We start from the raw sequence: 15,476 nt of genomic DNA, 5'->3' as shown, positions 1-15,476 counted from the left end.
TCCGACACCCTTTTTTGTTGTGATTACTGTCGTTTAATGCCAAGTTTATTTTTTATTTTTAATTTTGATCATTAACATCTATACTATTTTGACAGTTCTTATATTTTCCAAAAAGCAACAAAAATTGAATTGGCAAATAAAATTTAAAAAAAAAACAAAACAAAACAAACAAACAAAAAAAAAAAAACAGAAAATGTTACTGAAATCTGACTTTTCTTTCCAATGATCCAGCAAATACATGAAATTAATAGAACTGGAATCACTCAGCAGATCTTGTGCTGGTATGATGCCGCCCTCTTGTGTTCGTTTGTGAGAATGCCTGTGCAGTTTTATCAAAGCACATTTGCAGATTTGCAGAAGTTTGGATAGGAGAGAATTCGCCTTAGTACCCAAGTGAGGATAAAGAGTTCTGATAAATGCAAATGTGAAAATGAAAGAAATCTCTTCCTGTGATTAGTAGTGCCAGACTGGATTCAGGGTATATGCAGGGGCAAAGCTTTGAACCCCCTAAAACAATCAGTTTAATAAGAAAATACTCATTCAAAATGTCAGATACGTTTTGTACTACGTTTTGGCGTTCGACATTAGGTGGGTATCATCATAGCTCCCAACTGTCCCTGATTTGGAGCAATGTCCCCCTGTCCCTCTTTCCTCCTCATTTGTCCCTCATTTTGGTCTGATCTCTATAGATGTATATAAAATGCACTACTTACCTTTCAAAAAGTGTTTCCCAGAGCTAAACCTTTCATCCAAATGCAACATTTCTGTATTTGTAAATTTGAAAAGCCAATATAAAGGAATTGTAGTGGTAAAAAAAAAGCACTTGTGTGTTTAACAAATCTTTTTTGGGTGGTTAATTCTCATTTAGGGGGTGTGGCAAGGGGTGTGTCCTATGCCTGCATACTTTTGCTAGTCGGTGTCCCTAATTCCCATCTCAAAAAGTTGGGAGGTATGGTCTCATTGCTCCACACATGATATGGTGCCCTGCTATTGGACCCCTTCACTGTCATAGATATTGGGGTGTAATCAGGCCAGGATGTAGAGTGGATGTCCAATCTGGTCACTAGAGTTTATCTAACAACATTAAGTCTGAGCTCACCGGCCACTTTATTAGGTCCCCCTTGCTAGTCCTGGGTTGGACCCCCTTTTGCCTTCATTCTTGGTGACATAGATACAACAAGTTGTTGGAAACGTTCCTCAGAGATTTTGCTCCATAGTGACATGATAGCATCACAAAGTTTCTGCAGATTTGTTGGCTGCACATCCATGATGTGACTCTCCTGCTCCACCACATCCCAAAGGTGCTCTATTGGATGAGATCTGGTGAGTGTGGAGGCCATTGGAGTACAGTGATCTCATTGTCCAGTGGTGAGATGATTGGAGCTTTGTGACATGGTGTATTATCCTGCTGGAAGGAGCCATCAGAAGATGGGGACACTGGAGTCATAAAGGGATGGACATGGTCAGTAGCAATACTCAGGTAAGCCGTGGGGTTTAAATGATGGTACTAAGGGGCCCAAAGAAAATATCCCCCACACCATTACACCACCACCACCAGCCTGAACCGGTGATACAAGGCAGGATGGATCCATGCTTTCATGTCCTTTACACCAAATTCTGACCGACCATCTGAATGTTGCAGCTGAAATCCAGACTCATCAGACCAGGCAATGTTTTTTCAATCTTCGATCGTCCAATTTTGGTGATCCTGTGAAAATTGTAGCCTCAGTTTCCTGTTCTTAGCTGACAGGGGTGGTATCTGATGTGGTCTTCTGCTGCTGTAGCCCATCTGCTTCAAGGTTCGATGTGTTGTCCATTCAAAGATGGTATTCTACATACCTTGGATATAACGAGGGGTTATTTGAGTTACTGTTGTTTTTCTATCATCTGGAACCAGTTTGCCCATTCTCATCTGACCTCAACAAGGCATTTTCCTCCACACAACTGCCGCTCACTGGATATTTTCTCTTTTTTGGAGCATTTTCTGTAAACCTGAAAGATGGTTGTGTGTGAAAATCCCTTCAATGGAGAACATTGAATCTGGAAAAGAATAGCCTAATAACATTTGTTTTTGCCCTCATTCACACAGAAGAAATGTACATGCAGTTTCACCGGATACATAGCTTTGCAGATTTTTATAAATTCACCCCCACAGAGTCTTTTCTGCAAAAATCTCCCTGCATACATGTGTTGTATGTATCTATATCTTTCTGGAAAAAAAAAACTGCTGTGTAAAATACTAGTCAGTGTATAGATAATATTTGAAACAGAAACAAAGAAAGACATATCACCTGTATATGAACCACACCTCTTTTTAATGTTTTCTCTTGACAAACATTTCTTTATTTTATTCATGTGATTTCCTGCAAATGTCTGAACAAGTAGAACATCATTAGGACAGGAAAGTACCCTGTAATAAAAATCTATTGGAATTTTTTGAAGCTGTAAACACTATTAAAATAAAATTGACTATAATCCATTATAGACTCCTTTTAAACCGTGTAGTTTGCATTAATAATAAAGTTTAACTTAACCTCTAATATTACCTAAAAAGCGTGTATAAAAGTAATGTGGAAAGCTATTTGTTCTGTGAAACTGCATGTTCTGTGCACATGATGGCACAAATGAATGTTATTGGCTATTTTCTCTCCAGGTTGAATGCTTCTCCTTCACACAGATTAGAGAAAATCAGAAAAATACTGCATTATGGCCACTAGATGGAGCTGATGGGCACTAGGAATCTGCTCCACTAGAAAGCACTGGGGTCACTAGATTTCTGAGAATTTTCTCAACTGGAGAAGACTAGGAATCTTCTCCACTAGCAAGCACTGGGGAACATAATGCTGCGTACACACGGTCGGACTTTACGGCAGACTTTGCTCGGCGGACTGGATTTCATCAGACAATTCGATCGTGTGTGGCCTCCAGCGGACTTTGTTTTCTCAAAAGTTGGACGGACTTAGATTTGAAACATGTTTTAAATTAATCAGTTGAAATCGAGTCCGGTCGAAAAGTCCACTCGTCTGTATGCTAGTTCGACGGACAAAAAGCCACGCTAGGGCAGCTATTGGCTATGAACTTCCTTTTTTTAGTCCGGTCGTACGTCATCACGTACGAATTCGACGGACTTTGGTGGATTGTGTGTAGGCAAGTCCGTTCATTCAGAAAGTCCGTCGTAAAGTCCGTCGAAAAGTCCGCCGGGCAAAGTCTGCCGTAAAGTCCGACCGTGTGTACGTGGCATAAGAATTTTCTCCACTGGGGAACACTAGGAATCTTCTCCACTAGGAAATACTGGGGAACACTAAGAATCTTCTTCACCTGGAAGCACTGGAGAACACTAGGAAATACTGGGGAACACTAGGAATCTTCTCCACTAGGAAGCACTGTGTCACGGTTCCATGTACATTGATCCGGCGCCGGGTTTTACCTCCTGTTCGAGCTGCTTGGGTTCTTGCCAATCCGCCCTGAACCTAGGTCAGTGATAGCGAACCTTGGCACCCCAGATGTTTTGGAAAAAAACATTTCCCATGATACTTATGCACTCTGCAGTGTAGTTGAGCATCATGGGAAATGTAGTTCAAAAACATCTGGTGTGCCAAGGTTCGCCATCACTGACCTAGGTAGTATTAAGCCTTTCTTTACACCTGTAACTTAGTGTTCGAGCAACGTGTCTCCACGCTGAAGCCAGAAGCTCGCGGTTGCTCTTTCTGAGTATTCCCTTATTCTGTGTGTTGTCTGATCATGTCTTTGTTCTTAGTGTTTCGCTCTGTATGTGCAGTTATATTCCCTTTGGGTTATCTCAGTGAATCCCTTAATTTGCTGTTTCTCTGTGTGTGTCTCTATCAGAATAGGCTCTGTGTGTACCATGTGTCCTTCCAGTGTGCTATTTGGTTGAACTGTGCCCACATGGGTGTGCTAGACAGCCGCAACCTGGATACTGCCTCACAGCGCAACAGCAACACCTCCAGTGGCTCTGGTGAAGACCGGGTGGCTCCTTAGACCCTGCGACTCTGGCACACCTCCATTTGCGTGTGGTCACATTGCTCCCGCAGCTGTGAGGATCTGTTCCCAGGTACACCTGGTGATTTGTTCATTGGTCTGCTACATCTTGAGTTACAGTCCCAGGTGGTCTTATCCTCCAATTATGACACAGTGGGGGGGGGGCACTAGAAATCTTCTCCACTAGGGAGCACTGGGGAACACTAGGAATCTTCTCCAATAGGAAACACTGAGGAATACTAGGAATCTCCTTGACAAGGAAGCATTGTGGGGCACTAAGAATCTTCTCCACTGGGGAAGACTGGGAATGTTTTCCACTAGAAAGCACTGGGGAAAACTAGGAATGTTTCTCACTAGAAATCATTGGGGGAAACTAGGAATCTACTCCACTAGGAAACGCTAGGAAATGTATCCACTAGGAAGCACTAGGGAACGCTAGGAATCTTCTCCACTAGGAGATATTGAGTGAAAATAGGAAACTTTTCCACTAGGAAACACTAGGAATCTTCTCCACTAGGAAACACTGGGGAACACTAGGGATCTTCTCCATCAGGAAGCACTGCAGAACACTAAGAATCCTCTCCACTGGGGAAGACTGGGAATCTTCTCTACTAGAAAGCAGGAGGCATTGGGGGGAAACTAGGAATCTTCTCCACTAAGAATCGCCTTCACTAAGAAACACTGGGGAACACGAGGGATCTTGTCCACCGGGAATCTTCTCCACTGGGGAAGACTAGGAATCTTTGAAAAACACTAGGAATAATCTCCACAATGAAACACAAAGGAACACTAGAAATCTCCTTGACAAGGAAGCACTGTTTGACACTACAAATCTTCTCCACTGGGGAATACTGGGAATCTTCTCCACTAGAAAGCACTGGGGAACACTGAGTATCTTATCCACTAGGAAGCATTGGCGGAAACAAGGAGTCTTCACTACAAAACTATAACTGTCCTCTCCACTAGGAAGCACTAGGAATTTTCTTCTCTATGAAATACTAGGAATCTTCTCTACTGGAAAGCACTTGGGACAGTAGGAATCTTCTGAACCGGGGAATATTAAGAATTATCTATATCAGGAAACACTGAGGAACACTAGGAATCTTCTCCTGCTGGGAAACACTAGGAATCTTCTCCACTAGGAAATACTGGGGAAATATAAGAATCTTCTTCTCTAGTAAACACTAGGGATATTCTCACAAATTTGAGATCACTGGCAAACCCTGGGAGTACCAGAAGCAGTAGCTGTTGCTCAGGCAATGGCCTGCTGCCCAGCTTAAATAGAAAGGGAAATGGTTTCTACGCTTCAGGTCGTTTTGCTGGTAGATCCCGAGATTTGTTACTTGAACCTAACCAGATACCTTGTTCTCAGATATTATACGATTATCACTGCTTTCAAGTTCTGCTGTTTTGTCCATCCTGGTCTAGTGTCTTACTTTGTGAAGACCATGTTATATGCCTTACGCCTTACAAACGTCTTACTCTTCATATGGTTTTTGATTGTCATTTTATATTACTTCCTTACTAAAAAAACTTTAAAACATCAATAAACATATTTGAGAAAAAAAATAAAGGGAAAGGGAAACGGCATGGCTGAGCTGGAAGTGGCATGTAGCTAATTGAATCAATACCAGGTGGTTAACCAGTCTTGAACATATCTTTTGCAATAACAGATACCAGCAGAACTTTGCCAGTTGAACCCATGAAACTACATTACCAGCATGCCTGTTAGTATTTGGGAAAAGAGGTGACAGATCATCAGCAAATTTCACATCTGTATCATTAAACAGATAAAGAGTCCGTTTTGAAATACTCTGAAAATGATCATGAGTCTCCAACAGACAAACAGTGGCAAGAAGAAATGTGAGGAGCATTCTGCTTGTCTCAGTTTTGGTCAGCCATGGAAGAAGGTGCCTAATGACTGACCAAGAGGACAGTTAGGGCATCATGAAAAATTATTCCCACTTCTCACCTGATACAGAATTCAGCACTTTCCAATTTTGTGTGACCTCACCCATTTAGTATATATGGGTTCCATACAGTCCAACTATGTCTCCCCCTTAAGTTGACGTTGTCCCAAAGTGCATAAAAAAAAATCCCCTGCACAGAAGACATTTAATACTTCACCCAGACTGCTGATTTCTGCTGTAGGCAAGAGAACCTGCCAGATAAAGAATCAGTACAGGCCCCTGGTTATAGCCCTCTTGGTATAGGAGGTTTGGGCTGAAAAAGGTTGAGGCATAAGCAGATCTATGAATGTTCCCTAACAGCAGGGAGTGCCCAATGCTATCAGTGTGGACATTGATTGAGTCATCACCATCTCATACCTCCCAACATTTTGAGATGGGAATGAGGGACGCCTACTAGCAAACGTATGTAGGCATAGGACACGCCTCCTGCCACACCCTCTTAAAGAAGAATTAACCCCAAAAAAAGTTAATTAAATCCACAAGGGCTTTTTTTTTACCACTACTATTCCTTTATACTGGCTTTTAAAATTTACAAACGCAGCAATTTAGAAATTGGATGAAAGGTTTAGCGCAGGGAAACACTTTTTGAAAGATAAAAAGTGCATTTTATATACAACTATATAGATCAGACCAAAATGAGGGACAAATGAGGAGGAAAGAGGGACAGAGGGACATTTCTCCAAATCAGGGACAGTCTCTCGAAATCAGGGACAGTCTCTCGAAATCAGGGACAGTTGGGAGCTATGCTATCTGTAGAAGGCCAAACTGGGGCGGGCACATGACCTCAGCAAAGGAAAGTATCTGCAGTGCATAGTCTCCATAACAAGACATAACAGATGAATACTGGATCTAATTTACAATACAGAATAATTTGCCGATAATTATTTTGTACATATCAATTCATCAACCATATTTTTTGTGTGCCTGGAGTTTAGTTGGAGATCAGGATTTAAGATTTGGTTAACTGCAGGTTGGTCCCAGTTCAGTGACTTAAAATAGCAGACAGCCAGCCAGGCAACAGGCATTTGCTGAGGAGGTCAGCCTCAAAAAGGTTCTTAAAGGTTCTGTTGTCGCCCCCCAATAATTGTCCTGTACTGGCGACTGACGAGACGGGAACCACGGTACAGAACAGAAATGTATCAGGAGTACAAATAAAAATGTACAAGAATAAGACAAATAATGATAAAAGGTAATTGTTTTTTTATTTTGGATTTTTTACAAAATAAATACATCATTTACCAAAACATATTCAGATACATTATTGTAGCACAAATCAATTCATAAAGCAAACTTATATATATATAGATATATATATATCTATATATATATATCTATATATATATAGTAGTTGAGCCCTGATCATTACTCAACTGTTTCCAACAGTTGAGCGCAAATGGATGAACAAAAAAACTTTTAGGATGGGGAGAGAATTCACTGTATGTAATGGCTAGTCAGTGTCCTGATCCCCAGCAACAACATTCAGGGGCCCATTTATAAAAAAATATATTACTGTGCAAATTTCTTAGTATTAAAACAGCCAGCGCAAATATTCCCTTTGATATGTCTAATATGTGTGAAATGTCATTTTTCTTTATTTTCTATGATTGTTAGCTCCATCTAGTGGTCATAATGTAGTATTTTCCTGAATGGGGTAATTCCGGAAAATAATGCATTATAGCCACTAGATGGAGTTGACAGTCATAGGAAATACATAGAAAACAACAAATCACATGTAATACACAAATTACAGGGATTATACACAACAGCTGTACAACCACTGAGAAATGAGAATTTTTTTTTTTTTTTTTTTACTTTTTAATACAGTTATTTAAAGTGCAACCAAATATATCCCTGGTGTTTTGAAACAAAACTGTGTACAAAGTCTTATAGTTCATTTTGTTTAGAACGTAACCACAGCCTGAGTAGGAAAGCCTTTCCCTTGATAGGATACCGCAGAGTGGGGTCTTTGCTTTCTGTTGGGAAGCAGTGGTTTCCCTGCAGAGTCAGACATACAACTCTGCAATCAGCAGGGTCCATGCTCCTTACACACTTTCCACACCTTTTGTTTTAATACAACAGTTGAACTTCAATTTGGGCCTGAAAGAAGAAATTAAATATGTCCATGAGCCTCCTGCTTTTGTGATACTCTGGACAACTAAGCAGCCATTACACTTGATGCATAGCTACTCTGCATGTCAATTTCAGGCAGTGATAACAATAAAAAAAGTTTAACAAGGTAAGCCACCAAAGTTAAAATGTACCAAAATTAGAAACACACAAGGGCCCTGGTCCTGAGCAAAGTGGTTACATCTCTCCTATTCAACAATTCATACAATTAAATAATTTCCATATTAATATATGACTCCCCAGTTGGAAATGCCAAGGTCAACGTGTTTCACAAGAATGCTTCCTCAGGACCTTTTCATGGAATTGGGAGAGAGTAACCTTTCTAAGAAAATTTATATTAGATATTTCCAATATATCCACATATCCTAATTTTATTTATAGCTTCTTGTGAATATACACTATATTACCAAAAGTATTGGGATGGCTGCCTTTACACGCATGAACTTTAATGGCATCCCAGTCTTGGTCCATAGGGTTCAATATTGAGTTGGCCCACCCTTTGCAGCTATAACAGCTTCAACTCTTCAGGGATGGCTGTCCACAAGGTTTAGGAGTGTGTCTAGGGGAATGTTTGACCATTCCTGAATTAGAACGGAGATTGCAAGCCAGGTCTTCTCATCCAACATCAATACCTGACCTCACAAATGCGCTTCTGGAAGAATGGTCAGACATTCCCATAGACACACTCCTAAACCTTGTGGATAGACTTCCCAGAAGAGTTGAACCTGTTTTTAGCTGCAAAGGGTGGGCCAACTCAATATTGAACCCTATGGACTAAGACTGGGATGCCATTAAAGTTCATGTGTGTGTAAAGGCAGGCGTCCCAATACTGCCCATAAGTGAAATCTTAATCAATACTGTTGGATGTTTGTATTTACAGCTCTTTATTCATCCCTTAGTTCTGTTTGGTTATTCTTTTTCTGCCCTGTATGTCTATGTTACAAGTTACATTACTGCCTATTGCTACATAGCTCCACGATGATGAGTATTGTGGTGCACTGATGCATTCATTGTGAGGTGACCGCTGGCCACCCAATGGTCACTACCTCTGTTATCTGCTTTGAAGTGGTACGTGTGTATACAAATCCCTATTAGACTGTAAGCTCTTATAAGCAGGGCCCTTCTAACCCTCTTGTATTTTATTGTATTGTAACTGTACTGTCTCCCTTTTTATATTGTAAAGTGCTGTGTAAACTGTTGGCGCTATATAAATCTTGTAAAATAATAATAATATCATATACTTTTATAATACTATATTAAATATGGCTATATTGGAAATATCTAACATATATTTTCTTAGATAGGTTACTCTCTCCCGATTCCACAAAAATGTCCTGAGGAAGCATTCTTTTGAAACGCGTTGACCTTCTGGAATTTCCAACTGGGGAGTCATATAGTAATTTGTAAATTATTTAATTGTATGAATTGTTGACTAGGAGAGATGTAACCACATTGCTCGGGTCCTAGTCACTTGTATGTTTATAATTATGGTACATTTTAACTTTGGAATAAAATTGAACAATAAAAAAAAAATGGAAATAAATATATAGTATGTATTTAAATATTAAAAAAAAATATTAACATAAATAATAGAAAAGCTTAATAAAATAGTAAAAAAAACAACACTTTTAAGGACTTTTGGGTTCCATAAAGATCAGTTTGAGATTTTGTGCTTTGTTTGTACAGTATACATTCATACAAGTCAATGTAAACCCATGGTCAAGCATGAGACGAAAACCATAGAAAATGCCTAGTAAACGTAACTTTGCTCTAAACAACAACTTACCATACAGAAATAACAGCATCATTTATGGTTGTTCTACGTATTGTTTAAAAAAAACAGAAAACAAAAAAACAAAATATAAAAACAGTTTACCTACTTTCTGAAAGTATAACTAACTGGAAAACTTTTTAGTTTTGGAGAGAGATTGGAAGGTCTGTCAGTTTTTATTGCTGTCTGTGTCCCTATTAGAGAGATTCACCCTCTTTATTTGCCCTGTTTACCATTGAAAATGAAAGTAAAAGAAAATCCCAAAGTTTGGGTTCTCCCCAGAAATGTAATAGAGGGGAAATCTTTCAATGGGGACACTAGCTCTGGTGACTTGGGGGTCCCCAGTGGATTTCCTTAATATGCAGGGATTTCCTCTGACTTCCTGCTTGGCTATGGGACAGGAATGAGGGAAAATCTCCGCAATGAGACATAGATGGCAAAAAAAAAAAAAAATCTGGCACGGGATCCAAAATGAACAAAAAAGGTTTTGCCTATAGTTCTACTTTAATCCTTCATGACGTACCTGAAGATATAAAAACAAGACCCATTGCAATGCCATTGGACATTTTTTCTATCTTTAAAAAAGTAAATATTTTTCAAAATTTCCAGAAAAGTTTAAATTGCTTTGCCACAACAGGCAGTTGAAACACTGGATATATTTTACAGGAGCCTACGGAAAAAATGTTGTCAAGGGATTATCTTATCATTAGGGAGGTTGTTTCTTTTGGTTCTGACATATTGGAGCATTTGTAAGCTGCATTTTACTTGAAATATGTAAATAAAAGCAACATTGTGCATTTTAGTTGCATTCCTTGGTGACCCCAAAAGTCTATTGACAAAAAAAAACCTTTTCTTAGAGTCCTATACATTAAAGGTATCTGATTCCCCTAACCCCCCCCCCCCCCCCAATGTGGTACCCCTGGTATACCCATAGACTACCCCAAGGAATGTTATTTTACTGGAGAACCTCAACCAATTATTAATACTTATTTTAAAGTTTTGGATAAAGTGGGAAATAACTTGGTCTTTTACTGAGTCTTTACTATTTCTTATGGTGGAGGGATAATGTTGTCATCTTTGGTTCTGGATGAATAGTTTTTGGTGCAAAAACTCAATTTTTTTTGGTGTAGTGCTTTTTTTAAGTCTATAATTTGCTGCAAACTATTTTTGAGGTGATCTGAGCACTAGCCAACCCAATAGTACAACCTTTGTCATGATATTGGCTAGGTGCAAGTTAAAGCTTAGGGATAGGGTTATTTTAGTTTAAGCGGAAGTAAACCTTAAAAGCAAAAAATTGCCAGTAGGTAGGGTTTTTTTGGTAGAAAAGAATTTGAAAGTTTCTTCTGCCACAAAAAACTTTAATTACCTGCTAGAATTTTTTTTAAATCTGTAGAATGACGGCAGAACATGTGCAGTACAGTATACAGTGCCACATCATAGAGATGCTAGGAATAGAACTGGGTGCTGAGATAATATATCTCCAATGTGTTACATCAGTGGGTTTCAACCTCGGTCCTCAAGTACCCCCAACAGGCCATATTTTGGTAATTCCTCTTAGATAAAATAGCTGTCCAAAATACCAAGCCATTGACTCTGATTTAAAGCACCTGTGCGAGATAAAAGGAAAACCTGTAAACATGGCCTGTTGGGGTACTTGAGGACTGAGGTTGAGAACTACTGTATTACATGATCAGTGCGTGCCCAATGCGTGAATGGCACCAGTGGGGATGGAGTAGATGATGGGAGCCTGGACCTCACATCTATGAGCAAGAGCTAGGTAAGTGTATTATAATGTGCAAATAATTTTGGCAAATGCTTGCCACCCCCACCAAAGTTTACTATCAGCTTTAAGAAGAAGAGTTTAAAAGTAAATTCAAATGAAAGGTTAGGCTTAGAGCTAAATTTACATTTAGGAGTAAGTTTGAAGCTGAGAAGATCTAGTCAACCTAGTATTAGATTTTTGGGAAGGACAAATGTGGCTTCATGGGAAATGCTTGCCACCCCAACTACGGTTTACATTACCTTTACAATTAAGAGTTACGTTTAAAGGGCGGTTCAAATTAGAGGTTAAGGTTGGGGAGTAACTTGCATTTAGGAGTAACTTTGAAGCAGAGAAGATCTAGTTCACCTAGTATTAGATTTTTGTGAAGGACAAATTCATTTTTTCAAGTGTAAGAAATTATTTGGCACAAAACCTGACCAAGAACAACTATTCCACAGCCCATGTATCACTTTGGTCTTACCATGGACACCCAGAGTTCCTGGTTTTCCTCTCTGGGCTGCGATCCCCACATCCACTAAGGGCCAATGAAACATAGTGCTATGCCATTATAATGCTGCTGCTGTCACCGCTGACCTAGTGAAATTTATGGAAAATGTATCCCAGAGATTAAAAACCTAGAAACTCAGGTCATGCACTGCTATAATGGCCAAACTAGGATTGGGAAGACTTTCCAACCAGACAGCAGTAAGGAGCTTGTTGGAAATCAACCCTTGCCTCAATTTATCCAAAGACTAAAAAAAAAACAATCATATGGAGTTCCATCTTAAAATTCCAATTAAAGGCTGAATTCATTTGGCAGAAGGCTGTATGTAAGGAACATACCACCTAGACTCATACAATTACAAATGCTCTTTCATACAGGTTCCACCTCTTTCGTTCATCTGCTTATTGCATGTTATTAACCATCAGAAACATCTGTTGTTGGCAATTGTGACAATTTTAGCTGGCATGTCTTTCATTGGTTGGAACATTCCATTCTACTAATCATGAGCCTGTAGTAAAAAGATGATGACTGTAAGTAATCTAAGCTGTAGAGAGTCCTTTGAGTCTCTTCTGCATCACTCATCCCAACACCATTACACCAATGTCTTGTGTTACTACAGTCCTGACAGTAGGTATCCGGCAAGTTCTGAAATTCAGACAACCAATGGAGGACCCTTTTCTGTTTTTTGGATTGATGAGTCATTTTCTGAAGTATTCAGCTTTTGCATCTCTGTGGCATCTTCTTCTTCAGTTCTCTTTGGACGACAATCTAAAATAGGAGGGAGCAGATATCAGCAACATGGCTGTACTCAGTGCTAATATAGTTTAGAATACCAGTCAATATGAATGGCTAGAAACCCTGGTCAAAGGAGTAGATCTACTTGCCGGTGGTGCAATTAGGAAAAAGATTATGTTCCTGCCCTGAGATGATAAATTATTTTTTGCCTCATTGGAAATTTTCCCTTTTTTAAAAAAAAATACTCAACAGTTTAAATGAATTAGTTAAAACAAAGAATGGTGGCCTTGTATATATAGAAGAGCACCAGACAAGTTGACAACCACTAGATGCATAAACATTTTATTAGACATTAAAAGCAGATCTGTTGTGGTCTAGCCTTCCTGTTCTGTACTTTACTGTCAGGGCTGGGCTCAGCCCTTCCTTCTCTGAGCTGGCCACTCAGCTGTCGGCTAATTGCCAGCTTCCATCTCTCTCCACAGTTACTCAGCTGTTGATGATATCCTGCTGTTCAGTCCTGCCTACTTAAGCCATCCAGTCCAGAGGATCTCTGCCTTCTCCTTGGTTAACATCATAGAAACTATCTCCTGTGATCCTGTTCAAGACTTGCTTTGCTGACATCCCTTCTGGCTCCAGATCCTGCTTGCTGTTCCACTACATTGATCCCTGACTTCTGGCTTGGCTGACTATCTGTTCCGGTTACTGAACTCTGGCTATGTTTTGACTACATTTGTTCTTTTTACTTTTATTATTAAACAAGAGTGATTTAACTGTACTTCTGTCTTGGCCTGATTTCATGATTTCTGACATTTACATGATTACAGGGATAGGAGGGATCTACCTTAAACCAAAAACCCAAAAGGGAAGAAGGGATTTTTTTTTTGCATAACCACTCCAGAAAAATATTAATCAAACACTAAACAACAAAAAAATAAATAATTATACTTCATTCCAAACAATTAAAATCCAACCTTTTATGCAACAAAATCCTTCAAAGTACATATTGGGACCAAATACATCCTAATTCAGTTGATCGGCTACACGCTTGTGGTACGGGTCTATATTCAGCTCAATCCATCTAAACCAACCACGCACTACCTGTCCGGAGTTTGCATGTTTTCCATGTGCCTGCATAGGTTTCCTCCGGGTACTCTGGTTTGCACCCACACTCCAAAGACATGCTGGTAGGTTAATTGGCTCCGGTCTAATTTGGCCCTAATATGTGTATGTATGATTGTGAGTTAGGGACCTAAGATTGTAAGCTCCTAAGGGGAAGGGACTAAAGTGAATGTACAAAATATATTTGTAAAGAGGTCCACAAATTATTGACGCTGTATAAGTACCTGTAATAAATAGTAAAAAAAATAACAGAGTGCCCATTCACAATTCAGTGCTGAAGAGCTGAACCACCCACTGGTGTGAGACCGTGTGCTGTATTAAGGTAAGTAGCCCTATGTATTATATTATCTCCTATATCTGTGAAGGTTCTGGTTCATCCAGGTCATACTATAGCTAGTAGTAGTTAGTCACATTCAACTGGACTTGTTTTGTAATGTTGAAGACATTTCATAGCTTTTTTTTCAAGACACTTCATCAGTTCTAATACGGGTCAGGAATATACCCTAGCATTTATCACCATAGATTGTGTCAAGGCAGATGTTGGTTGTCCAAGAACAGTGTGGTAAATGTGGAAGTTGTGGAGCCCCCCTGTTTAAGTGATTATAAAGGGTCGTTTAAAAAAAACAAAATAATTCAAACATGTCGTACTTACCTGCTCTACATAGTGGTTTTGCACAGAGCAGCTCCAATCCTCTTCTTTTCGGGTCCCCCAGAAGTGCCCCTGGCTCCTCCCCCTTGACAAGTTCCCCCAATAGCAAGCTGTTTACTAGGGGGGCACTGGTGCATGATCACTCCAGAGCCCCACTCTCTGCATCCATAAGACACATAGAGCCACTGCACGGCCCCGCCCCCCACTCTCTCCTCATTGGCTCACTGGCTGTTATTGACAGCAGTTGGAGTCAATGGCTGCTGCTTCTGTGTCTCAGCCAATGAGCAGAGAGAGACCTTAGCCGAGGCTCCCATGCTGGATTGAGAGGGGGCTCAGTTGAGTATAAAGGGGGCTATGGGGGGAGCAGCAAACAGAAGTTTTTTTTTACCTTTATGCACATGCATGAAGGTAAAAAACCTTCAACCTTTACAAGCACTTTAATCCCATCCTTGGTGACAGCAAGTCTGCACAGGTGTTATTATTTTGATTCCATAGCTATAGGTGTGAATTGTAATCAATTGCTGCAGTAGATTTGTTAAATAGCATTATATGTGGTAGATAGATGACGATGAATGCCCCCACTACTGTTCAAGGATAGTTATTCCAATTTGATGGTGATGGTCTCTTGCACACTTACAGAAAAAGCTCATTTGTATGTGACTAACTACTACTAGTTATGCCATCCCCTAGCAAATTGAGCTTTTCAACATTAGCTGAGTGAATGGGACATATACAGTATATATATTTTATTTATGGCTGGAGTTCTGCTTTAAGAGTGGAAAATTCAAGCTCAAGAACTTAGAGCTTACAGGCCACCTTTACAATGACCCATGACCAAA

General features: G+C 39.7%; 1 protein-coding gene across 1 annotated transcript in view; it reads right to left on the bottom strand.

Annotated features, from left to right (window-relative positions):
* Positions 1-10,789: 10,789 nt before the first annotated feature.
* The window catches only part of LOC141121133 (uncharacterized), a 45,015-nt gene continuing 40,328 nt past the window's right edge, over positions 10,790-15,476 (bottom strand). The window contains exon 8 of the mRNA XM_073611064.1: positions 10,790-12,902. Coding sequence (XP_073467165.1) covers positions 12,787-12,902 — 116 coding nt within the window. The 3' untranslated portion in view covers positions 10,790-12,786. The remainder of the gene's footprint in view (positions 12,903-15,476) is intronic.

This window comes from Aquarana catesbeiana, linkage group LG01 (genome assembly GCF_042186555.1).
Source record: "Aquarana catesbeiana isolate 2022-GZ linkage group LG01, ASM4218655v1, whole genome shotgun sequence".
Taxonomy (NCBI): Eukaryota; Metazoa; Chordata; class Amphibia; order Anura; family Ranidae; genus Aquarana; species Aquarana catesbeiana.
This window is presented reverse-complemented; position numbering and strand designations above follow the sequence as displayed.